This window comes from Danio rerio, chromosome 10, assembly GCF_052040795.2.
Source record: "Danio rerio strain M-AB ecotype USA chromosome 10, GRCz13ab, whole genome shotgun sequence".
Taxonomy (NCBI): Eukaryota; Metazoa; Chordata; class Actinopteri; order Cypriniformes; family Danionidae; genus Danio; species Danio rerio.
Genome location: NC_141030.1, coordinates 49,273,185 through 49,299,008, shown reverse-complemented (window position 1 = coordinate 49,299,008; position 25,824 = coordinate 49,273,185). Strand labels below are relative to the sequence as shown.

Genomic DNA, 25,824 nt, shown 5'->3' with positions numbered 1-25,824 from the left:
ATGTCCTTTCAGCTGCAACCCATCACTGGGAAACACCCATACACACTCATTCACACACATACACTACTGACAAATTTGCCTTCCCAATTCCCCTGTAGAGCATATGTTTAGACTGTGGGGGAAACTGTGGAGAACATGCAAACTCCACACAGATACGCCAACTAACCCAGCCGGGACTCGAACCAGGTACCTTCTTGCTTTGAGGCCACAGTGCTACCCACTGCGCCGCCGTGCAGCCATATTACATTAACTCACATTAACTAATTCAACCCTATTGTAAAGTGTTACCAAAAAATAATCGACAATTTGTTTAAAACTGCTCTCATCCCTGTTAAACTAAAAGAAGTAAGACTGTTATCCTGAAGTGTTACCATTGAATTTAGTTCTTGTTTAAAATATTCCTTTAAGAGACGTTAGCCGACACTGTAACAGAGCTGTGATTATTCTTCTCATGCTCATCCTCAATCTTCTGTCCTGACATCCTCATATATATTTTCCTCAAGGATCCGCTGACGGCAGGGCTGGAGAAGTAGTAGACCACAGGATTGAGCACGCTGTTGAAGTACGTAAAGCAGACGGTGATATAAAACGCCACATTTGCATCCTGAAAATATTGACATTCATTATGCCAGCTTTTCAGAACCCAAACAGCAATACGGGAGACATTACTGGGGAAGAAGCATATGATGAAAACCAAAGCCACTGCTAACACAAACCGCACAGCTCGCTTTATTTTACCGTGTTTGTCAATTGTTTTACCCTTCAGCTGCCAGGTTATACATGTGGAGCAGTAGATGACGATGAATGTCGGCACGAAGAATTGAATAACGTAAAACGAATTGTGCCAATCAGACAGAGCGTTGTGTCCTAAACAGATATTGAAGCTTTCGCACTGCGTTCGGTTATTTCGATAGTAGAAGTGTTTATCGGCGAGCAGATATACGGTCATGGCTATGATGAGCGCCCACAGGCCCACAGACACCCACAGGGCGTAGCGCAGACCCATTTGGTTGATGCGGTTCAGCGGGTGCACGATCTTCAGGTATCGGTCCACAGCCACCGCCGTCAGGAAGAAGATACCGGCGGCTCGATTGGCGGCCAGCAGAAACAGCAGCACACGGCAGAAAGCGTCCCCGTAGACCCAGTGCTTGCCCCGCCGGTAGTAGTCAGCCCGGAACGGAAGGCAGAACAGCACCAGTGAGTCGGCCAGAGCCAGATGAGCCAGATAGATGGAGTTGGGCTTCCAGGAGTCCCTGTGGAAGAAGAACATGCAGAGGGCCAGACCGTTCCCCATCAGGCCCAGGACGAACTCGCTGAACAGAACAGGGGGTAACACCTCATCCAGAATGGGAGCGTCGAAAGCGCAGCACACCGAGGAGGAGTTGTTCATGATTCTGCTGCTCTTTTTTTGGCTCAGTGGAATAAATGAACACCGTTGCTTTAAGACTCGCACTTTTATAGTGTGTGCTCTGAAGAGGCGTGGCTTGTTGGTTAGAGTGGGCGGTGACCGCCTATCAAAAACAGAGTTTGGGTTTTGGGATTATTTCATTGGCTGTTTAACGTCATTTCTAAAGCGCTCTTTATGATGTGGATTGTGAAATGCATTTATGCACGGGAGGTTATATGGCCGGTGTAACAGTCCTCGTTGAATACAGAGCTGTTACATCTTTCAACACTAACTGCCTTGTTTAGCTGTTGTGTTGTATGTGTTGCTTTTTATTAAGAGGAGCTATTATTGTGCATCTTTATGCTTTTCCATCTTTCAACACTATATCTTACTTTTTTGTTGTTGTTTTTCTGATTTAGTCGTGTTCATTTTTTATAGTAGTAAGAGATTTCGTTTAGCTCATGTGTGTTTTTACACTTTATGTTCTATTGTTGAACTGACAGGATCTTTGTGTTGATTGTGGTTTATGGTCAGGTTATGCTGTAATGAGTGGCCATGTCATGTTCGAGAATTGCTTGAGGGTGAGTTACTCTATGACAAATACAGAATTGTTTTACTGTGTATATATATTATGATGTTTATAGATAAATAAGCAATAATAAAAATAACAAACACATAAAAATATAAGTTATTTGGAATAAAATGAATGTGTTTCATTACATGCAATGAAAATAATGCAGCATATAATGTTCTATTTAATTCATGCAGAATAGATGTATTGTTTATCTCAGTTGTGCTTTATTATACTTTATATATTCTGTTGTGGAAATTACAGGATTTTTAAGCTGATTGTGTTTTATTTTCTCAGGTTCTGATGTAATGAGTGTTGATGTTGTGCTTGAGGGTAAGTTACTCTCTGAGAAATACATTATTTTTCTTTAATTGTACATGTTATAATGTTTAATTATACATGTTCTATTTTAATTGTCCAGAAAGGAGTGTTTTATAACTGTGGCAGTGTAAAGTGACAGAAATAAAGACCATGCAACACAAATAGTGTAGATAAACACACAATTATTAGTCTTTATTTTATTGTATTTTGTTAATTTGAGAAATGCATTTAACACAATAGTTTTAATAACAAATTTCTGATAGTTCATTTCTTTTGTTGCAGTGATGACTGTCACGGTCACACAATGAGGACAAGGACGGTTATCGCTTTCCATCAATTTATTCAAACAAGCAGTGGATTAATAAACAGGAGAAGCAGGTAAGTGATAGTCTTTGTAGAGGAGCAGGTGGAATGTTGTTTACAATGGAAACAAGGAGCTTCAGTCAAACATAGAGCATAAGGCTTTTCCCTTTATGATAGCTTGTTCATCCACAGGTTTGGGAGAAACGTCCACAGAAAAAACATTCAGATTGAATTGAGAGTCAGAACGTCCCATGGGTGTGACAGTGACAGTACATAATATTTCACGCTCTTGCAGGATACTAGTATTCAGCTTAAAGTGACATTTAAAGTCTTAACTAGGTCATTATTGGACAAAAGTGGTTTGTCTTGTAGAAAATCTACAAATCTATTTTTTTAGAAGAGCTATTATTAATATTATTAGAACTTTTTAAGCTAATACTGACCTTGAAAGTTATTTACAGGTAAAAAAAAAATGCTTTTATTCCAGCCAAGCTAAACTAACTTTTAAAAAAAAAAAGTACAAAGAATACGAATTTCACAGGAGAGCAAATCATTCTGTAGATGTTTCCAGTAAAACTTAATGCAATAAAAAATAATCACAATACAAATGCATAAGCAAAAATGCAATGAGTTTCAGAGAAATATGAGCAATTAACTGCAGATTTAATGACATTGTTTTATTACTTTGTTAATCATTTATGAAAATAAGAACTTAAATGAGACCAGCAGTATATACAGTTGAAGTGGGAACTTTTAGCCCCCCTATTTTTTTTCCCAAATTTCTCTTTAACGGAGAGAAGACTTTTTCAGCACATTTCTAACCATAATAGTGTTAATAACTCATCTCTAACTGATTTATTTTCTCTTTGCCATGATGACATTAAATAATATTCTACTAGATGGTTTTCAAGACACTTCTTTACAGCTTAAAGTGACATGTAAAGGCTTCACTAGGGTAATTAGGGTAGCTAGGTATTTTAGGGTAATTAGGTTAATTAATTAAGTCATTGTATAACGGTGGTTTGTTCTGTAGACTATTGAAAAAGAATATAGCTTAAAGAGGCAAATAATTTATTCCTTAAATGGTGTTTAAAAAATGAAAAACTGCTTTCATTCTAGCCAAAATAAAACAAATCAGACTTTCTCTAGAAGAAAAAATATTATCAGACATACTGTGACCTTCTTGCTGTGAGGCGATTGTGCTACCCACTGCGCCACCGTGCCGCCTATAATAACAGTAATATAGTAAAGTAATACAATATAATATATTTAAATTGGAACATCTCCTTGCTCTCTTAAACACAATTTGGGAAATATTTAAAAAAGGAAAAAAATTCAAAGAATAATTTTGACTTGAACTGTATATTCTATGAGTAGTCCGAGTTAATAAATATGCACATCTAAATTTGTGTGTTTGTTTCTAGTCTCAGGCGTTGTTTGCTAAGCTGTTCATCAGTAAAAGAAGAGCTGGGTGAGTTCAAAAATACAACAGATTACTGATAACTTCTCAATCAAATCATAGGAAAATGTTTTATTTAGTGAAAAGCGCTAAACTCCTGGCTAATGCTTCAAGGCAAGGCAAGGCAAGGCAAGTTTATTTATATAGCACATTTCATACACAGTGGCAATTCAAAGTGCTTTACATAAACAGGAATAAAAAAGACAAGTTTAGGAAAATAAAATGCAGACAATAAAAATGATTAAAAACAGATAAAAACAAATTAAAATGAGTTAAAATAGGTTATAAAAGAATGAAAAAGAAAACGAAAAACATGATAGTGTGATCTGTCGGACGCAGCACAGTGCTCATTCAGTAAAGGCACAGCTAAACAGATGTGTGTTCAGTCTTGATTTGAATGTGCCTAATGTTGGAGCACATCTGATCATTTCTGGAAGCTGATTCCAGCAGCGAGGGGCGCAGTGGCTAAAAGCTGATTCACCCTGCTTTGACTGAACTCTTGGAGTTTCTAGTTTATATGATCCTAATGATCTGAGTGATCTGTTGGGTTTGTATTCAGTGAGCATATCTGTAATGTATTGAGGTCCTTGGCCATTTAGTGATTTATAGACCGGTAATAATACTTTAAATCTATTCTGAATGTAACTGGCAGCCAGTGTAAAGAACTGAGGACAGGTGTGATGTGCTCTGATTTCCTGCTTCTGGTCAGAATTCTGGCTGCAGCGTTCTGGATGAGCTGCAACTGTCTGACTGTCTTTTTGGGAAGGCCAGTGAGGAGTCCATTACAGTAATCCACCCTGCTGCTGATAAAAGCATGAACAAGTTTCTCTAAATCTTCACTGGAAACAAAGCATCTGATTCTTGCAATATTTTTGAGATGATAGTATGCTGATTTACTGACTGCTTTGACATGACTGTTGAAACTCAGATCTGACTCCAGAGTCACACCAAGATTCTTGACCTTATTTTTTGTCGTTTGACCTTTAGTGCCAAGGTACGCATTTACCTTGAGAACCTCATCTCTGTTCCCAAACGCAATGACTTCAGTTTTCTCTTTGTTTAACTGAAGAAAGTTTTGGCACATCCAATTGCTCATTTCATCAGTGCATCGGCAGAGGGTGTCAATGGGGCTGTAGTCATTAGGCACTAAGGCTAGGTAGATCTGAGTGTCATCAGCATAGCTGTGGTAGGAGATTTGGTTCTTTCTCATTATTTGGCTCAGAGGGAGCATGTAAAGGTTGAACAGGAGAGGTGCCAGAATCGAGCCTTGTGGGACTCCACATGTCATGGGTGTCCACCTCGACCTATGATCACCTATACTGACATGGTAACCTCTACCTTCAAGGTAAGATCTGAACCATTTGAGGACCATCCCAGACAGCCCAACCCAGTTTTCCAGCCTATCCAGAAGTATGCTGTGATCGACAGTGTCAAATGCAGCACTGAGATCCAGCAGTACCAGCACTGTTATTTTACCTGAATCTGTATTTAGGTGTGAATCTGTACTGTGATGTGCTCTGAAACCAGATTGAAAATTGTCTAAACACCCCCTGAAGTTTAAGAACTTGTTAACCTGGTTGAAACACTTTTAACCTTCAGTATAAAAGTGTTACCTTTAAGTCTTTTGTATTGATGATACATCAGTGCAGATGATACAGATGAATCTGCACAGCTCTAAATCTGCATCTGCCTGCTGAAACCACAAATGCCAATTTTACTTTTCCCAAAATGAACAAATGGGCGTGAGAGTGACTGTGTCGTGGGCTATAAGAGCGTCAGATACACTAGCACAAATACATAGTGAATATGCACAGGGGGCAGTTTCAGATGTTTGTTGTTTTAGTATTTCCGTTTCCTTGTTTTAGCTTGAAATGATGAAACTAAGATCAGATGAGAGACGCAGCACTGTAGCCTGTTTATTGCTGTGATAAGAGAAATAATAATAATAGTATGCTGTGTTTCTGGTATGATATTATTATTATATATTAGGATTATACACTCATGAATGTAAACACTTTACAGTTTTGAAAGATGTCTTGCACGTGTCTTTAATTCAGCCTATAGTGACAGAAATCACAGCCCTCTATGTCTGCTTGTAATAATGATTTACAGCCTGCTTATAAATTAATTCAAATGCCAAATTACATATAAAGCTTACGGTTCCGTAAATAATAATATGAATTAAACAAAATGCAGTATATCTGATGCTTTATTGAATGTAACCTAGTTAAACTTGCATATAGTGCAGGATTTGAAGATCGGAAATATATTCATTTAGCGGAGACGACTTTATGTGGTCAAACTGTTTAGACAGAACAAACACACATCAAATGACCAGCTCACCCAGCCGGGTCATAACAGCCCAGCGTTTTTACAGTGCACACTTCACAAACACAACTGTGCTTCATGAAGCTCCACAGGGGCAGGTTTGTCCTCTTACGGGTGTAATGATCATATGTATCATTAAAACACTGCTGGTGTTTTTGTCTGCTTGTTTTTATCGCTCAGCTCAATGTTAGTAAGACTAAAGAAATGTATTGTGGTGATAAAAATGTACAAACACTCTGCAAACCTTTTCAGGTACAGATATTAGCCGTGTTTCTGTCCACCTATTTTAATGAGCATTTTGGATGTGCGCATGGAAAAATGGTGGATGAAAAACTCTAAGATGCACAAAAAATTTTGATTATCTGCATAAAAAGCGTATGTGTATAACTGAGTAGGATAAACTTCTTATTCAATAAGAATAATTTAATGTGCATACACCCCGATGGAAACACTGACTGAACAAGTTCCAGTATGTGCATTAGTAAAGTCATGTGACTGTGTTATAAGAGATCATGTGATGATGAAAATGTGTGTGAATGGACAAACCAGCAGGCTGAAGTCACTGTAAAACATCTCAAATGTGGTTTTGGTCGTTCTAAAACGCTTGAACTATTTCAGTATTAGTGTTATTATATTATTAATGAGCTCCAGAATTGTCTGTGCTCTGCATCTTCAAATGCCACCACGCTTTTATTGTGTGTCAGCATACTGTCTTCTGAGACGCAAGTCTTTATTAAATAAAGTAAAGCTTAACACAGCTTCTCCTACCGCAGCAAATTCCACTTTTACTGTTGATATTTGGCACCAGTTCATTAGGAAGTGTCGATTTTGTTTGCTTTGATTGATTGTAAAAAGCGCTGCTTCATTTGCACGTCTTTTATGCGATATTCCAGTTTTACACATAAAGTTAATTCACATCTTTGGATAAACTTAGAAGTTTTAATGTTGAGAAGGACATTTTGATTTGCCGTATAAAAATTACTCATTGAATCTGTCCTTACCTTTTAATAGAAAAGTCTGTTTTCACTCCTGCTGTGCTAAAATACTTTCAAGGTTATTAAATATAGCAAGTTAAAGTGAGAGGCAAACACCTCTTACTGGTGTATTTATTGCAGTGTCAAATAGACCTGTCACAACATCAATTTTTGTTGTAGGATATAATGCACCAAAATATATTACGATACACAATATTATTGTTATTTTATGCCACACATTATATAATGCCAGAATGACACTATAATATCACAATGCAAATACACTCCTTTCAAAGAACACATCATATTTCATTCTTGAGAATATTTGAACTATAGTCGTTTTAATCAATTTTATAATCAGGCATTGAAATCAGAATGTGAAATCTCATATCCTAAATAAATAATAATAAATATTAACAAAAAGTGCAAGGTGAAGAGTAACAGAGGCTGCGATATCTGCTGCCAGATCTATTTTCAGTTGTCTGACATTCATTCATTCATTTTCTTTTAAGCTTAGTCCCTTTATCAGAGATCGCCACAGCGGAATGAACCGCCAATTTATCCAGCATATGTTTTACACAGGGAATGCCCTTCCAGCTGCAACCCATCACTGGGAAATCGCCATACACACTTATTCACACACACACTCATACGGCCAGTTTAGTTGATCAGTTCTCCTATAGCGCATGTGTTTGGACTGTTTGGGAATCCGGAGCACCCGGAGGAAACCCACGCCAAGACGGGGAGAACATGCAAACTCCACACAGACACATTAACTGACCCAGTTGAGGCTTGAACCAGCGACCTTCTTGCTGTGAGGTGATCATGCTAACCACTGAGCCACCGTGACGCCCAGTCGACAGACTCCCACATAAAAAATATACTATAGTAATTTACAGTAAATACTACAGTGTTTACTGACAGGGTCAGTAGGTGTGTCTGTGTGGAGTTTGCATGTTCTCCCCGTGTTGGCGTGGGTTTCCTCCAGGTGCTTCGGTTTCCCCCACAGTCCAAACACATGCGCTATAGGGGAACTGATCAACTGACTGTAGTGCATGAGTGTGTGTGAATGACTGTGTTTGAGTGTTTCCCAGTACTGGGTTGCATCTGGAAGGGCATCAGCTATGTTAAACATATGTGTGTGGAAACATATCTGACGTGTTAACTGTATTTAAGGATTGACCAAAATACTCATTTATTGTCATCTGAAATCTTTGTTAGATTTTATTAAACCATTTATTAGTTTCTTAATCATTTCAGACAGAATCACGTTTAGTATCCGCTCTTATTCTTTGATAAATGTTAATAAACACAGCTCAGAAGACATTTACTTGAGTAATGAAGATTATTTCACACAATTTTGACTTTTTATTTGCACTTAAGTCATATTTTAAAGCCATTGAAGTGAACATGAACCATACCTGAATGAAATATTCTCTATGTACAGTTGAAGGCAATAATTAGACCTCCTGTGAAATTTTTATTATTATAAAATATTTATTAAAGTGCTGTTTAACAGAGACATTTCAAACATAATAGTTGCACAGAAGAAGATTTTAATTAAATTTGTTGTTTCATTATTTAGCACAGAGTTGAATATTCTGTACCACTTTACAGTGATGTTGCAATGGTTCTTGTTTGTTGATGTATTGACTCACATAATACATTTATTACAGTATTTATGCATGTATGTTAATGCTAATTAATGTCAGAAAATTAATTTATTGTTAGTTCATATCAACTTACAGTGCATTAATTAATGTTGACATGCATAAAGTTTGGATTTTAATGATACATTAGTTGAATTATGAATAATAAATGCTGTACAGGATGTTCATTATTACTTCACATTAGTAAATACAGTGCTCAGCATAAATGAGTTCACCTCTTTTTGAATTAAAAATAAATATTCTTATCTATTTCTCAGTGAATATAGACAATATGTTTTGGTGCATTTAAACAAATCAGTTATTTTACATCCATTAAAATAAGAGTTTGGTCACTGAACATCTTTAAGAATAGAAAAAATAATACATTTAGATTAACAATAGTTACTGCAATACATTACAAACTATTTATTTTTATGTTTCTCTTGATTTTCCTGTTAATTAAAATTGTATTTCTTATTTTCACTAACATTAATGTGTGTGTAGTAATGTTTGGACTGTGATCTTCAGTGTTGTTGGATTAGTGGATCAGTTTTGTGTTTGGTACTGACTAATCTAATGTATCTGCATTGATATACTACTGTGGAGCATCCTGGAGGAAATATGACTGTAAAAGAGACTGATTTATGATCAGCACTGTATATTAATTCATAAAACCTTAATATGAAGTATGACCAAATATTCTACCAAAATCAATATTCACTCCTCAATCTTCTGTCCTGACATCCTCATATATATTTTCCTCAAGGATCCACTGACGGCAGGGCTGGAGAAGTAGTAGACCACAGGATTGAGCACGCTGTTGAAGTACGTAAAGCAGACTGTGGTTTTAAATGCATCATTTGCGTCACTAAAATACTGGCATTCATTATACCAGAGTTTAAGAACATACATCGAGATTCGAGAGATGTTACTCGGGAAGAAGCATATTATAAAAACCAAAGCCACTGCTAACACAAACCGCACAGCTCTTCTTATTTTACCGTGCTTGTCAATTGTTTTGCCCTTCAGCTGCCAGGTTATACATGTGGAGCAGTAGATGACGATGAACGTCGGCACGAAGAATTGAATAACGTAAAACACATTATGCCAAGTGAAGCGAGAGTTGCTCCCAAAGCAAATATTGAAGCTTTCGCATTGTGTGTGGTTGTTCAGATAGTAGAAGTGTTTATCGGCGAGCAGATATACGGTCATGGCTATGATGAGCGCCCACAGGCCCACAGACACCCACAGGGCGTAGCGCAGACCCATTTGGTTGATGCGGTTCAGCGGGTGCACGATCTTCAGGTATCGGTCCACAGCCACCGCCGTCAGGAAGAAGATACCGGCGGCTCGATTGGCGGCCAGCAGAAACAGCAGCACACGGCAGAAAGCGTCCCCGTAGACCCAGTGCTTGCCCCGCCGGTAGTAGTCAGCCCGGAACGGAAGGCAGAACAGCACCAGCGAGTCGGCCAGAGCCAGATGAGCCAGATAGATAGAGTTGGGCTTCCAGGAGTCCCTGTGGAAGAAGAACATGCAGAGGGCCAGACCGTTCCCCATCAGGCCCAGGACGAACTCGCTGAACAGAACAGGGGGCAGATATGCATCCAGCAGGGGGGTTTCATAGGTGCAGCACAATGAGGATTTGTTCATGATGTTTCTGAGAAAGCAGACCAAACTTTGGATCTTATGCTGCTCATATATAAATGATTCCCTGCAGACCTGTTTTTTTAGATGTCTGCTCACATGGACAACACAAACCCAGGTGTGATGGGTAAATGGTCTCCCATGGATTTAATAATCTTGGGACGCTCAAAATGCACCATTAATGTGATTAAATGTAAACAACTCATTGATTCAAACGAGTCAATCTGATTTAAATTATTATTATTATTTTTTTGTTGTTTAACCTCTAGATCCATTGAACACATTCACCTTGAGAACCCCGTCTCTGTTTCCAAATGCAAGGACTTCAGTTTTTTCTTTGTTAAACTGAAGAAAGGTTTGGCACTTCCAACTGTTCATTTCATCAATGCATTGCCTAAATAGATTTGAGTGTCATCAGCATAGCTGTGGTAGGAGGTTTGGTTGAACAGAAGAGGTGCCAGAATCGAGCCTTGTGGGACTCCACATGTCATGGGTGTCCACCTCGACCTATGGTCACCTATACTGACAGGGTAACCTCTACCTTCAAGGTAAGATCTAAACCATTTGAGGACCGTGCCAGACAGCCCGACCCAGTTCAGCCTATCCAGAAGTATGCTGTGATGGACAGTGTCAAATGCAGCACTGAGATTGAGCAGTACCAGCACTGTTAGTTTACCTGAGTCTGTATTTAGGCATATATCATCTTTATACGGGCGCTGTCTGTACTGTGATGTGCTCTGAGACCAGATTGACAATTGTCTAAACACCACTTGAAGCTTAAGAACTTGTTAACCTGGTTAAAAAAACAACTTCTGCAAGGATTTTGCCAGTGAAAGAGATATTTGAAATCGGTCTGTAGTTGCTCAATAGGGTGTGATCCAGGCTGCTCTTCTTCAAGAGGGGTCTAACAACAGCAGTTTTGTTTAATTATTATTTTTGGGGGGGTTTTCACCTTTATCAGATAGGAAAGTAGAGAGAACTGACAGGAAAGCATGAGGAGCAGAGAGAGAGAAAGGCTCGGCATAGGATCTCGAGGCAGAATTGAACTCGGGTTGCCGTGAGCACCGTAGTGCTTGTGTCGACGCACTAACCACTACACCACTGGCGCTGACTCAACAACTACAGTTTAAGTGAGTTTGGGTAAGTCCATGAGAGAAGTGAAGCATTTACCACTTTTAGAAGGTCTGAAGTTGTATTTAAGTGATTATCTTTATAAGGGCGCTCTCTGTAATATGATGTGGTTGGGAACCAGATTGAAAATTGTCTGAGTGAAGTTTATTTATAAACTGATTTCGAGAGGATCAAGTGCTTATGATTGATCACAGCCGGTCCCGCATTATTCAGTTTATAATTCACCAATCAGACGATTCCTAAGCCACTATAAACACCCTCAGCTCCACATCACAGCCATCTTGGTTTTGAAGAATCCCCCCTTCCACCCCTACTCCTTCTCCTTTCCTAGATGGCTGGCACGGTGGCCCAGTGGTTATCACTGTTGCTTCACAGCAAGAATGTCACTGGTTCTGGTCCTCACCAAGCCAGCCGATGTTTCTGTGTGGAATTTACACGTTCTCACCGTTCAAAAACATGCAGCTTAAGTTAATTGACTAATCCAAATCAGCACCGTAGACATGCTCCTAGTCAGTAGTTCTCTCTTAAGAGCGATCACTATCTGTTTATTAGCTACTACAGCTGGGGAGATCTCCAGATCTACCTGAGCTCAAACTGCCCTCGTCTTGCAAACGGGAGGGAGCCCCGGGCTCGAGGATCTTATGAGCACAGGACAGCATGATGAACATGCTTTATAATCAATCATCAGCTGAGTGTCAACTCTTGACACATCCTTAGAGCTTAAGAACTTAATTACTTGGTTAAAAACAACTTTTGTTGTGACTATAAGTTGTAGAAACTTAGATGTAGTCAGTCCATTTCAGTATGTAGTAACTCAATAGGGTGGTATCCAGGTTGCTCTTTTTAAGCGGGGTTTAACAGCTGCACTTTTAAGTGAGTTTGGAAAAGTCTCAGAAAGAAGTGAAGCGTTTACCACTTTTAAACAGTTAAACATCCTATTGAAGAACAATGTGGGGAGTGTGTCTCTTATCAGTTTTCGTTACTTTGACCACAGTAGTCTCAGATCTACATCTAATATGTCCCAGATTTGAATGATTTGCGATACACCTTGGAGAGGCCTTCGACTGTGTATGGCACAATAAAACGGATATCCTCCTGGGGAACGCTACAGGCACACTGGTTTCCTGCTTGTTCTGTAAACATTTGATCAGAAGATACTGTTCTCTAAGCACCCGACACTCATCACTGAGAGTTGTTTTCACCAGCTGATGATGGGGGTTTTGGGACCCCTGGCGCTCCTACAGAGATGGGTGTGGAGCTCCCCGCTTTCTGGTCACCAACTGGGTTTTTGCAGCAATGTGAGAGTCTGATGAAATAGAGAGCATGTCTGGTGACAGAGGTTGTGGCGATACTGGAGATACTGGCTGCTGAAATATATTGTCCTGGCGGTTTTCCTGGAGATCATCCATGAGTCCTGATTCTAGAAACTATTCTGATATGTCACAGTATATCCATGTTGAACTCAGCGTACAGGCGGCAGTGTGTCCATGAGCAGTGGTTGTTGTGGCTGCATTGTAATACGTGTCGTTGACATGCCCACTTGGTTTCTGATTTGAAGTCCTGTGGTCATTTGGACACTCGCCAGGTATGTGTGTACCATTTGGGCTGGGTTCAGTGGCACATAAAGCAGCTCTTTTGCACCAAGTTTGTTTAGATGGAGGCCGTCTGATGTAAAGTATTGTCTTTAATTCCAGAAGAGATTGAAGTTGTCAGTTAAATCCTGGTTTATGTTTTCTGCAGCTCTGTATTTAGATTAAGAAACCTTGAAAACATTTGTTTTTTGTTCGCAGAGAGTGGTCAACTGTGTCCAGGAGTTGACAGAATAGCAGTTCTGACTGCTCTTTATAAACATCATTTTCCCCCACATGGATGAAAATCGTCTTCACTGTCTTGTGCTTCTTCAATATGTTCTCAATTCTTTGTTTACATTAGTATTTGCATTTGTTTACATGTACACTGTTGTGTGAGGGAAGCAGGGAATGTCATTGTAGCTGTGCTCCTACAATACCTGATTATTGAATCACCAATAATCAGATCTGACCTCGCTTGCGACGGCGCAGAATGCCGCTGACTGCTCAACCTTGAGCCCGTTCAATTCAGGATTGGCTGCTGAGTCACGAGATCTCTGTCTGACTGCATTTTGGGATTATTCACCCATATTACTCAATGCTCCATATCTCGTCTGGAGCTGTACTTGAGTCCGAGCTGTATTTGGGGTAGAGGACGCTAATGTGCATCAGGGTATGATTCTTGTTATCTGACCCTGCGAGTACCTTGGTCTTGCACCATGATTGTTTTTGGTTTTAGAACCTTTTTGTCTCTTAACGATTTAATAATCTTGGGATGCTATACACACAATTAACATGATTAAATGTAAACAATTCACCTAACAATCCATTCAGAGTAACTGTCCACTACATGATCCATTCAGAGGGAGTCTTCAATAAACTCTTAAAAGTAGACCAAACTCTGGAGAAGTTTGGATCTTTTGTGCTCATATATAAGTGATTCCCTGCAGACTTGTTTTTTAGATGTTTGCTCACAGGTTTTGGTGTAGCTGTAAGCAAGCACATCAACAACACAAACCCAGGTGTGATGGGTAAATGGTCTCTTATGGATTTAATAATCTAGGGATGCTACGCATGCACCATTAAGGTGATTAAATGTAAACAACTTACTTATTCAAATGATTTGTTCAGAGCGAGTCCCTAACTCACTGATTCAAATGATCCTTTCAGAGAGAGTTTTCAGTAAACAACTCACTAATTCAGAACATCCATTTAGAACAGGCATGTAAAAACTCGGTCCTGGAGGGCCGGTGTCCTGCAAAGTTCAACTCCAACCCCAATCAGACACAACTGGGCTAGTCAATCAAGCTCTTACCAGGCTTTCTAGAAACATCCTTGCAGGTGTGTTGAGGCAAGTTGGAGCTAAAATCTGCAGGACACCGGCCCTCCAGGACCGAGTTTGGACACCCCTGATTTAGAATGAAACTCTAGTTAACAACTCACTGATTCAAATGATCTGTTCAGAGTGAGTCTCTAACTCATTGGATCAAATGATTCCTTCAGAGCAGAAAACAACTCACTGACTCAACTGATCCATTCAGAGCGAGTCTTTAGTTAACAACTCATTGACTCAAATGATTCGTTCAAAGTTAGTCTCCGGTAAACAACTCACTGATTCAAATGATTCATTTTGAATGAGTCTCCAACTCATTGACTCAAAAAATCCGTTCTGAGTGAGTCTCCAGGACAACTCGCTTATAAAAGTAGACCAAACTCTGGAGAAGTTAGGATCTTTTGTGCTCATATATACATGATTCCCTGCAGACTTGTTTTTTAGATGTTTGCTCACAGGTTTTGGTGTAACTGTAAGCAAGCACACGGACAACACAAACCCAGGTGTGATGGGTAAATGGTCTCTTATGGATTTAATAATCGCAGCGCTCTGCATCTTGGGACGCTACAGACGCACCATTAACGCGATTATGTGAGGATAGTTTACACTTGGGTGAAAAACTGAACAATGCAATTAACTTCTTGTTTTTGTTGGACATGATTATGCATGTTCTGCTGCTGGTGTGAGATTCATCCAAACACCTTTATTAAGAAATGCGCAGGTTATACACTTATACACTGATTACCAATGTTTACAAATTGTGTTTTTTCTTTCTACTGTGGAAGTCAATGGCCAATTTAGGACATTCTTATAAATGTTATTTTATATTCAACAATAAAAAGAAAGTCACTTCATTGTGAGTAAATGGTAAAACATTTTGTTTAGGGATGAGCTGGCCCTTTAAAATGCAAAATAAAAATATATTGTATAGTTTGTTCTTTTGGGGTGACATAATTTAAAATATGATTTATTTTTATTATAGCAATGCAAACGAAATTCTTTCCAAGTTATGCTGTCATCATCAAGGTCATAATAAAAGTCATAAACCATTTCTAATGAGCAAAATGCAGAGAGCCTTTCATAAACCAAAGTCAACTTATAGGCAAGAAATATTAGAGGCAGAAAATATAAATATAGCAAAACCGGAATATTGCATTGCTGACTAAATGTACGTTTTTTGTTGTGAAGGTGGGAGAAGATCTGATGAAGATGCGGAACAGAATTGAATGACACCGCACTGATGATCTCCACAAAGGACACTGTGAGTAAACTCAATTAAATGACCTTAACAGAGTTTAAAGATGAAACTAGAGCTGCTTGTGCATGTTTGGTCCAGGGGTCTTTCTTTTAATCTTTTGGCATTATACTTTAGATGCAAATCATAAGATAATAAAAGATAACATGATTAATCAAATATGAATTAATTATCCATTTCATTTTCTGTTTTGCATGAAAAGTGACGCCATACAGGTTAGTAATAAATTAAAGGGTAAAAAAACTCACTGATTCAAATGATCCGTTCAGAGTGAGTCTCCAGTAAACAACTCACTGATTCAATTGATCCGTTCAGAGTGAGTTGAATTTCTAATAACTAATTTCTGATGACAGCACATAATATTAGTCTAGATATTCTTCAAGACACTAGTGTTCAGCTTACAGTGACATGTAAAGGCTTCACTAGGGTAATTAGGGTAAAGTTAGGGTAATTAGGCAAGTCATTGTATAACAGTGGTTTGTTCTGGAGACAATCCAACACTAATATTGCTGAAGGGGTGAATAATATTGACCTTTAAATGACTTTAAAACTGTTAAAAACTGCTTTTATTCTAGCCCAAATAAAACAAAACAGACTTTCTCCAGAAGAACAAATATTAGAGGAAACACTGTGAACAATTCCTGAGTCTGTTCACCATCATTCGGGAAATAATTGAAAAGAGGGCTAATAATTATGACTTCAACTGTTTATTTAATTTGATTTATATACTTATTGAATTTATGGCTATTATAATTGTAATTATTTATGTAAATTATGAATATAATACATATTATGAAGTTTGTTTTTAGCATGGTTGATAGGCATTGTCTGGTAGTTTGTTGTAATGTGTTTTGCGATTAACAATTAAAATGTAATATGATGTAATTTAAAATGTAAAGATGTAAAAAACTCACAAGAGACAAGAGGAGTGTGTCGAATGAGACCCAAATTTATTAGTCTACTGTTTAATGAGTGAAATGCTTTAAGTCACATCATTCCAGACCTTTGGCAACCGCGAGAGAAAGCAGCTATCGAGAACTGAAACCCCCCAGGATCAGGCCAAGTCCACGGAAATTCTATACAGTAAATAAAATAGATATAAAAGGGTTGTTGACGTGTGTGTGTGTGGATGTGTACATTTGGCGGTGTTGCGTCGCATCGGTTTCTCAGTAAAAGTGCATACAGGCTTCACTTCTTGACCTCTCCCAGATCATCGATGCTGTCGTCGTCCACCTGTGCAGTAGAAAACACATTACATTAATTACATGTTTATTTTTACTGACCGCTGAGGTTTTTAATACTACACACTACCTGATAATAGTGTTGTGGCCTATCAAGTTTCAGGAACAGCAGATAATAACTGGACTTCTAGTTGATGATTTGGTGTCAGAAGTGTCTCTATGAAAGGCAAAGACCTCTAGATTTTGCTTGGAGGACTGCATCCATACATCTCTGCACTGACTCAAATCACTGATTAATAAAGTCATCTGGAATGAAGAAGAAAGCTTCAGCAGGATCCCAGAGTTCATCAAGAGTCTTTGTGTTCATCTTCAACACCTCCTCCTTCATCAGCTCAATAATGTTCATGTCTGGTGACTGGGCTGGCCAATCCTGACCTCTGCTTTCAGGATCTTTGATGTGGAGGCTGAAGTATGAGCAGGAGCGCTATCCTGCTGGAGAATTGTCCCTCTCCTGTGGTTTGTAATGTAATGGGCAGCACAGATGTCTTGATACCTCAGGCTGTTGATGTTGCAGATACTGAATAAACCCCAAACCATGATGTCTCCTTCACCAAACTTGACTGATTTCTGTGGGAATCTTGTGTCCATGCTGGTTCCAGTAGGTCTTCTGCAGTATTGGTGATAATTGATGCAGATCAGCAGAGAAATCCACCTTCTGACACTTTCACACATCATCAACTAGAAGACCAGATATTACCTGCTGCTCTTACAACAGAGATCCACCACAAGACTTCTGTCAGGTTGTGTAGAATAGTCACAAGGTAAATTTACACAACAGAGCTTCTGTCTCATTTACAATCAGCGGATGTCAAAAATGGCTAAACCAGATTAAAAAAACTAAGCATTTATATCTAAAAGCGAAAGCTATTATTAATTTAACTTCACATTTCACTGTCAGGTTGTACATTTATCAATAATACATGTATTTTTAATATCATTCAAACAAACATGACTAAAAGTCCTACAAATCCAATGCAAATATATTTTAAACACGTTACTCTGCTTAAAGTAACTGAATTGCATTTATTTAAACCTTTATTTTACCAGGAAATATCTCTTTTATTTACTATATTTTATGAAATTTTGTTACATTTATTTACTTTTAGGACATTCAGTTACCTTTATAAAGTAATTTGTGATTGTAATTACTAAATTACTGGAGAGATTTTTTTTATTAAAAGACACTATAACTGCTATTCATTAGATTGTTTTTAATAGGCAAACACATTCACACTATTGTCCAAAAATATTTACACAACAGCTGAAAATATTTATTTATTTTTTATAAATACTTACTAAATAACAGCAATAATAGCAGGGTACACATTAGTATGCATTATTTTCTGTAAAAAGTAACTATGAAACACATTTAGTAAGTCATTTAAAGTGGTAACGCACGATTATAATGCAATACTTTCTAAACGAGTGAATGTAGTTGTGGTTTTCTGACCTCGGGCCACTTCTCCTGGATGACGTCGATTATATCGTCTGTAAAGTCTCCCTGAATGATGATTTCGTCTTCTGCCGTCACGGAGGCGCCGCAGGAGAATTTCTGAGCAAAAAACCTCTGCGCTTCTTTCAGCTCGATGTCTGAGGCAGAAAACACAGAATAATAATGATGAGATTTCATGAAGGACAGTGTAGAAGAGGAAAATATAGGAAACAGCAGCTTTACCGAACGTGGCCAGACCGCACACTCTCGTCACGTATTTCTTTTTGGCTCTGGGGATTTTTGCTATCGTGACTTTTTGAGGGACGGTCTTCTTTTTCTGTTTGATTTGACCTCTTCCACCTGCAAAAACAAAACATTCATATACATTACATGTGTTTTATTAATGTTTAGTATATTATTAGTGTGTATATGTATGTTGTTGCTTATGAATAACAAAAGCAAATCTACTAAAGGGATAGTTCACCTAAAAATGAAAACACTCATCCACTAAAAACCTTTATGATGTTTTTCTGTTAGACACAAAAAAATATTTTAATTATGTTTTAATGCCTTATCAGCAGCACTGGCTATATTCAAGGCAACACTAGTATGTATATATATAAAAGCATTTCAGTTATTTTTGCTTTATTGTTTTCCAAAAAATACATTAAGATACTGGCAAATTATTTTGTCTATTTTACGTTTATTTTTAGAATACAATTCGTCACCCAGCATAAGTTTTTAATCTTTACTTTAATATGCCAATATAATAGCTCACTTATCAAAGTTACCATAAATAAAAATGACAAACTCCACCCTCTCCCATCAGCCAATCACTGTCTGTATAGTAATGAGAATGTTGACATGACCCTTAGACCCGCCCTCACTCTCAGCTTTAGACGTCTCTATTTTCCTCTTAAGATGATTTTTTTTGTGAATACAGCCCTAGATTTATTATTGTGTGTGTGTGTGTGTGTGTGTGTGTGTGTGTGAGAGGTGTAGTGTTTGTAAATGTAAAGTAAATGTAACCTCTTTTCTGTTTCTTCTTTTCCTCCTCCTCTCCAGCAGGGGGCGCCTCACCTCTTCCTCTGCCTCCACCACCATCTTCTCCTCCTCCACCTCCTTTGCTCTCCTGTTTTGGTGCTGTACCTGCAGGACAGGTAAACACAAGTGCTGTCCAGCGTTTCTGAACAATAGTCCAATATCAAACACAGGATGACTTACCGAGAGTCAGTTTGGCAAACACATCCGGAAAGTTCTTCTCAAGCCACTGTTTGCATTTGGCCGGCTCAGGCATGTACTCGCAGTACTGGTGAAACAACAGAAACACTTCAGTTATTTACATTCCCCTCACATACTAGAAAACTACATTACCCACAATGCTGTGCTGGAAATTCCACCATCAGAGAGCCTCAGCAAGACAAATATGCTAAAAGAGCTCATTAGCATCAAGCTCTCAATATATATTCATATACTGCTTAATTTGCAGTTTTAGTTTATTTAGACAACAAATTTTCTAAATTAAGTTCTGTATTTTTGCTGTTTTTAATTGGATTGCCATGTGCAATGAATCATGGGATTGTAGTTCTCCTATATGAATATAGTAACCCTATATTAATTTAGTCAGACGCCCTAGTTTTTTTTTAATCCAACGCAAAATCAACAAAGTCAGTAATTTTTTCGATCCTGCAAAATTCTTTATTAAAACGCAAAAATTAAAATAATCTCATAAAACAACCAATTCCAAACCGTTTAATCAAATTATATTTGTTTCAGTTTGTAATTAACAGTTTTACATGACGTTGTATATGCAGGGCACATGATGTATGTGAGTGTCTCTTGAAAAATGACGTCTCACCTGCGCCCTCACAATCATTACATGAGAGCGGAGCAAAGTGTTTTGCAGCCTGTGCAGTAAGCAGACGCAGATGAAGCATTGATTTACAAGTGAAGTCAAAGCAAAGATGTGATTAAGCCTCCTGTGGCACGAATTTGGCGTTTTGTGCGTTTGACGCGCTTCAGACTGCAAAATAAAGCGGGATACATCAAACTAACTGAGCAATGGAACAGACAGAACAGCAAGCAGCTTGCAATGATGGAGGTTGATTCAAGGATGACGGCTGCTGGACGACTAAATTAAATATTACACAGACAATATCTGTGCTTTACATGTCTGGCTGGTATTATGATGTGCGTCAAATCGCTAAATGTTTTCGTTTAACTCTTTCCTGCAGCTAACAAGAGAAAACGCTTCCCTGCTATTGACACGTTTTACAGCAATCCGTGTTTTAGGTGTATTACATTAGAGGAAGCCCTAACGCATGTCCTGAGGGAGGTACATGATGTCAGATGCTCCGGGGAGTGAAATCTGAAAGAAAGCAAGATCGTGGATAAAAATAAAGAGTTTGGCTTATTTGGCTTAATCCCTACCGCTTTAGGTCGGTTTTAGATCTTGTCTCGTCTATTTTTCTGATTTGTGTCATTGTGTCAGATTGCACACCCCACACAGTAGGCTACCTAATATGGTAAATAATAATAATATTATATATTAAAACTAGGGGGTCTGTATAGTAAACACTACAGTGCATGTGAACCGTAACTAAAACAATAACTACAGTGATTGATCTGTTGTGGTGATTCTACAGTTGCTATGGTAACTACAAGTACAGTAACTGATCTGTTGTGGTGATTTTAGTTGCTACGATAACACAAAAACTACAGTAATATAAACAAATGACCCATGACTGTAGTTTTCTACAACTATAAGATACATTACACTACAATACACCACACTTTACTGTAGTAAAAACTTAAGTATACATTACGGTTGATCAGTTTAGTATAGTTAATGCTGAAGTATGCTCAAAGAGTTGTTAATACTATAATATATACAGTATAATACTCTTCACTATAGTATGCTGCAAAAACGCTTGACATTTTTTTTTACTATAAATTACTATAGTATTTTTTCCTGTGGTCATTCCGCAATTAAAATGAAATTTGCAGTCGTTTAGATTTTTCAGATACTTCTGTGCTTCAAACCCGTGTTTATAATGTCAGCTATCTGTACACTAAACACTTATTACACACAAAAATAAGAAACATTTCTCAACTGCACTTTCAATGCCTTATAGTTTTCAGTCATATACTCAAGTTATGTCATATGTCAGGCGTAATGAGTTTAGGTTAATTCAATGTGTATATATATTTCTCTGGCTGCTTTGATTGATGACTTCAACATGTTATAAAATGCTCAATTTATTTCTTTAAATCCTGACTGTAAAAATTCTTCCAGAAGCAGCATTTCTCAACATGTGGAAAAGCAATGCTGTACTTTATACACAATATGATCATTCAGAATATTATAAACTCACCTCTGCAGGCAGGGAACACACTGTAGGAAAGAACAGAAACATTAGTCTAACATCATATTTACACATACATGCCATAAAATAATGAACTCTTGAAGCTGACCTATTATCCTGTTTATACAGGATCTAAAATGTGTCTCTGCTGTGTCTAGAGTGTATAGTGAAGTTTCAGCTCCAAACAGCACACAGATGATGTTCGCCAGCTCTCTGAAACTGACCCGTTTAGGTTTTGGTCCTAATTGTGGCGTTTTGGTGATTGCCGCTTTAAATTCAAATGAGATTCAAAAGAGGGCAGGGCTACAGACGCCTATGTGTCTCCATAGGGACAGATGTAAAACAGCAGTGTGTGTGTTGTGAGTGCTGGTCAGGTGTGTGTGTGCGCTTCAGTGTGAGTGTGTGCTTCATCTAAAACTCCACATCTATAATCCTCTTAGTCTATGCTGACATTATCTTCAGCAGCTCAAACACTCTAATGGCTAATGGACAGACGGCTGCTTCTCACTTAGGCCTGCTGTTTATGCTAATGAGATGGAGAGATGGGCACTAGTGGGTGGGGCTTTCCCCCTCTGATGACACAAACAAAGGGAGAATGTCAATCAAAGTGCTTCTGCATCAAGTCTGATTAGAACAAACACAATTCATTCATGTTGATCATCATTAGAGGCTGCTGGAGATATTCACACACTGCTGACACACAACTGGGTTTAAACCCTGCATAACTCACTTTTGCATATTAGGCCCCCTAATATTATATGAGTATAATAATAATTATAATAAGTGGTATAATGTACATTCAGTCAGTTGTTTTTGCAGAATAAACTCTTCAGTCCTAATCAATGAACTGTCAGATTTATTCTGCGAAAACAACCGTCTAGACGTAAATTATCCCTTATTATAATTTAATATCGTCTCACCTCCACAGTAGAGCACTTTCAGTGGGTATTTTGCATCGGGGTCGGCTCGATCCACTTTATTTTCTGGCGAACCTGACTCTGCGTTCTCAGTAGTAGCCATATTTCATGAATCTACACAAATAAACAAAGTACCATGGGTTACCTTAGACCAGCTGATGCACACAGACGAACACTGCTTATGGGACATTCTAGCAGAAACGTACATTTTCACTTATAAGAAATGTGCCGGCCTGACTTAAGCTTGTCTTCCTCAAAGATTCAATGACAGAACACATCCTTGATCACGGTCAGCTTTTCCATCAAATGATAACATGTATTGCACACATTTTGTGTTAAATTTATTGCAAATGTGACAGGACTGACAGAAACAAGGGGACATCTGTAAAATAATATTTATTTGTAGAATTTATTCATAGTTTGATGTTTTTAATTCATTTATGTGAATGAGAACAACTTAAACTTGCTAATTCTGATTTTTTCCCCCTAAATAACAGTTTTTAGCACAACAAAACTATTAAAGCTGTAGGTTCAATTGTGCTGAGGTTGTACATTTGTAAAGTGTTTTTTTTTTTTTTTTTAAAGAACAATATCCGAGAACCAAATGAATGACATATTCCTTTACAGAACAACTTTCAGCCACAGATAAAGCAAATGCACATTTCAGGTAGAATGTCCCGCATATAGTCCAGCTCAAAATGGCAATTTCTGAGTCAATTTTTTCCAACCAGCAAGTTTGTTTTTGACCAGAAATGACACAAGGTAGAGATCTGCGCGGGACTACATTTTGAATCCCGCTCCCGCCCGCACCCGCCAGGTTTTAGCCCGAACCCGACCGCTCCCGCTTATATTAAGAATTTATTGTCCCGCGTGTATTTTGCTATCTGGGAAAGCTCTCTCGCGCGCGCACTAACATACACACACACAGGCAAAGCTAGCTCGCTCTCGCGCTCTCTCTCTCTCTCTCTCTCTCCCTCTCTCTCTCTCTCTCTCTCTCCCTCTCATAGCAATATCCGCGATATTGCTAGACAGCCCGCTCCTGTCCCAAATTAAACCCCTTTACCGACCGCTCCCGCGATTTATTCGGAAATTTATTCCCAGGCCGCAGAAATCTGGTCGGGTCCTGTAGCGCCCGCGGGACAGCCGCGGGAATGCAGACCTCTAACACAAGGTGCTTCCCAAAAGATTTTAGCACGATGTACAGGGCATCATTATGGAAAATTTGTTAATAATTTCAAATATGAATAATTTCAGGCTATATATATATATATATATATATATATATATATATATATATATATATATATATATAAAATGTAACTACATATGTTACATATACATATGTACATAACATTACATATATATATATATATATATACACATACACACACACATATATATATATATATATATATATATATATATATAGTGTACTTATCTAACTGATAATCTCCGGACTTTTTACTCTATATTGATTTAAGAGCCAATCACACAGCAGAAATGTGCAACATTGGGAGTCTAGAAGTGTGTTGATATTACAGATGTACCGAATTTTCGACCAACAAAAATTTACCGGTCAAAAAATGTTGTTTAATGGACCATCTAATTTTTGTGGCATCAGTCATTGTTCTTAGCTGGTGGATCAACACTCCCCACATGATCGCTCTCATTGGTGCCATTATTTATAAGTGGGTTTGCAAACTCTGTGTACTTTCCATTGCTTCTTTCTCAAACTTCAGCCATATGCAGTTTCCGCGCTCATCTAGGTGCACCTGAAAAGTGTGAACGCGTTGCATTGCATGAGCGTCCCTTCATTGGAAATAACAAACTTGAACAAGCTTGCCGTAACAGCCTCAGTCATCGTCAGTCCAGTGTGCGTGGTTATAAGTCTCTGTGTACGAACTAGCTTACAGTTGGCTTCACTTTGTTTAATTGCAGCAATTTTGTTTCGTGCAAAAACACAGTGTTGAGAAGCCTTTACGATTAATCAACCGTGACTAGTTAAATCACGGTTAATAGTACAAACGTTAATCGTTGCATCCCTAATCTGTATCGTCGATACTCAGAATTTTGGTATCGATATTGAGACCTAACTGAAATCTATATCGTTATCATTCAATGGAAAATAATTACATAATAGGTTGTATTTCTGCTATATCACCAGCCCCATTTACAAGCATCATTGCAGTTTAAAAAGAAGCTGTTGAGGCTTTTGTTTCTCATTAAGAATGATGATATTGTATTTTTCCATCTGTCAGAATAGCACAAGATCACCCTGCTTCAACATATGCCACATCAAATACACGTTAGCACAAAAGTAATCCAAAAGTAATCAGATTACATTACCATGAATGTGTCCATAAAAGCGCTTATGAATGTCTACAAATGTTGTCATGTAATTTGTTATCAGTAACTGTTCACAATTTAATTAGTAATCCACTGAATCTGTGTATCATCATCATCATCATCATCATCGCCCTTATGGAAGAAATAATTTCAGCTCATTCATCTGAACACAGCGCAATAAAGAGTCAGGAACACATTAGCAGTGCTTCACCAAACACAGACAGCATCTCTGACCACTGCTGTATTATATTAATAGTGATTCTCTTAATAATAATGCTGATTATAATGATGATAATGCGAAATCATGTGAGAGTTGCTGATCGCACACGCGGAGCTACATTAGCGGCTCTGCTAACCGCGGCGGCCGCTGCAGATGCACACTCACCCGGGCGATCTGATCTCAGTACAGCTGCTGTTTCTGTGGCCCTGCGATCATTATTCCTCAAACTATGAAGAGAAGAAAATCTGAAAAACTGAAGCGAGAGTTTCACCGCTGCTCTGCACACCTTCACTGTCTGCTACGGGTCCTGACAGCGCCCTTCGCGCACACAGAAACAACGCCGTCTGCGCCTGCGCCGCGTCCCCTACACACTTCATAAA

General features: G+C 38.3%; 4 protein-coding genes across 49 annotated transcripts in view; 1 reads left to right on the top strand and 3 right to left on the bottom strand.

Moving 5' to 3' along the window:
* ccdc62 (coiled-coil domain containing 62) overlaps nt 1–25,824 on the top strand; it is a 45,135-nt gene that overhangs the window by 4,155 nt on the left and 15,156 nt on the right. For 4 of the 43 annotated variants that reach the window (XM_087269278.1, XM_087269289.1, XM_087269253.1 and 1 more), the window contains exons 2-9: nt 504–562; nt 1,922–1,968; nt 2,256–2,291; nt 2,562–2,657; nt 4,007–4,053; nt 9,759–9,817; nt 15,857–15,929; nt 19,665–19,756. The gene's annotated coding sequence lies outside the window, so the exon portion shown is untranslated. Of the gene's footprint in view, nt 1–503; nt 563–1,921; nt 1,969–2,255; nt 2,292–2,561; nt 2,658–4,006; nt 4,054–9,758; nt 11,777–15,856; nt 15,930–19,661; nt 19,757–25,824 lie in introns of those variants that run through there. The other 39 variants (XM_087269274.1, XM_087269260.1, XM_087269246.1 and 36 more) reach the window with 19 other exon arrangements.
* Nucleotides 404–1,390, bottom strand: hcar1-1 (hydroxycarboxylic acid receptor 1-1). The gene is given in 1 exon segment (NM_001163292.1): nt 404–1,390. A coding segment is annotated over 1 exon segment (987 nt).
* Nucleotides 9,710–10,642, bottom strand: hcar1-2 (hydroxycarboxylic acid receptor 1-2). The gene is given in 1 exon segment (NM_001163295.1): nt 9,710–10,642. A coding segment is annotated over 1 exon segment (933 nt).
* On the bottom strand, nt 16,850–25,753 carry denr (density-regulated protein). Of its 4 annotated transcripts, XR_015500325.1 has the most exons (9): nt 25,610–25,753; nt 22,882–22,992; nt 21,971–21,990; nt 19,821–19,905; nt 19,626–19,745; nt 18,840–18,956; nt 18,615–18,754; nt 17,061–17,156; nt 16,853–16,999 (listed from the first exon to the last, which is right to left on the bottom strand). XR_015500325.1 is itself a non-coding variant. In NM_001002697.3 (8 exon segments), coding segments are annotated over 7 exon segments (627 nt in total). In that variant the 5' UTR covers nt 22,982–22,992; nt 25,610–25,753; the 3' UTR covers nt 16,850–17,111.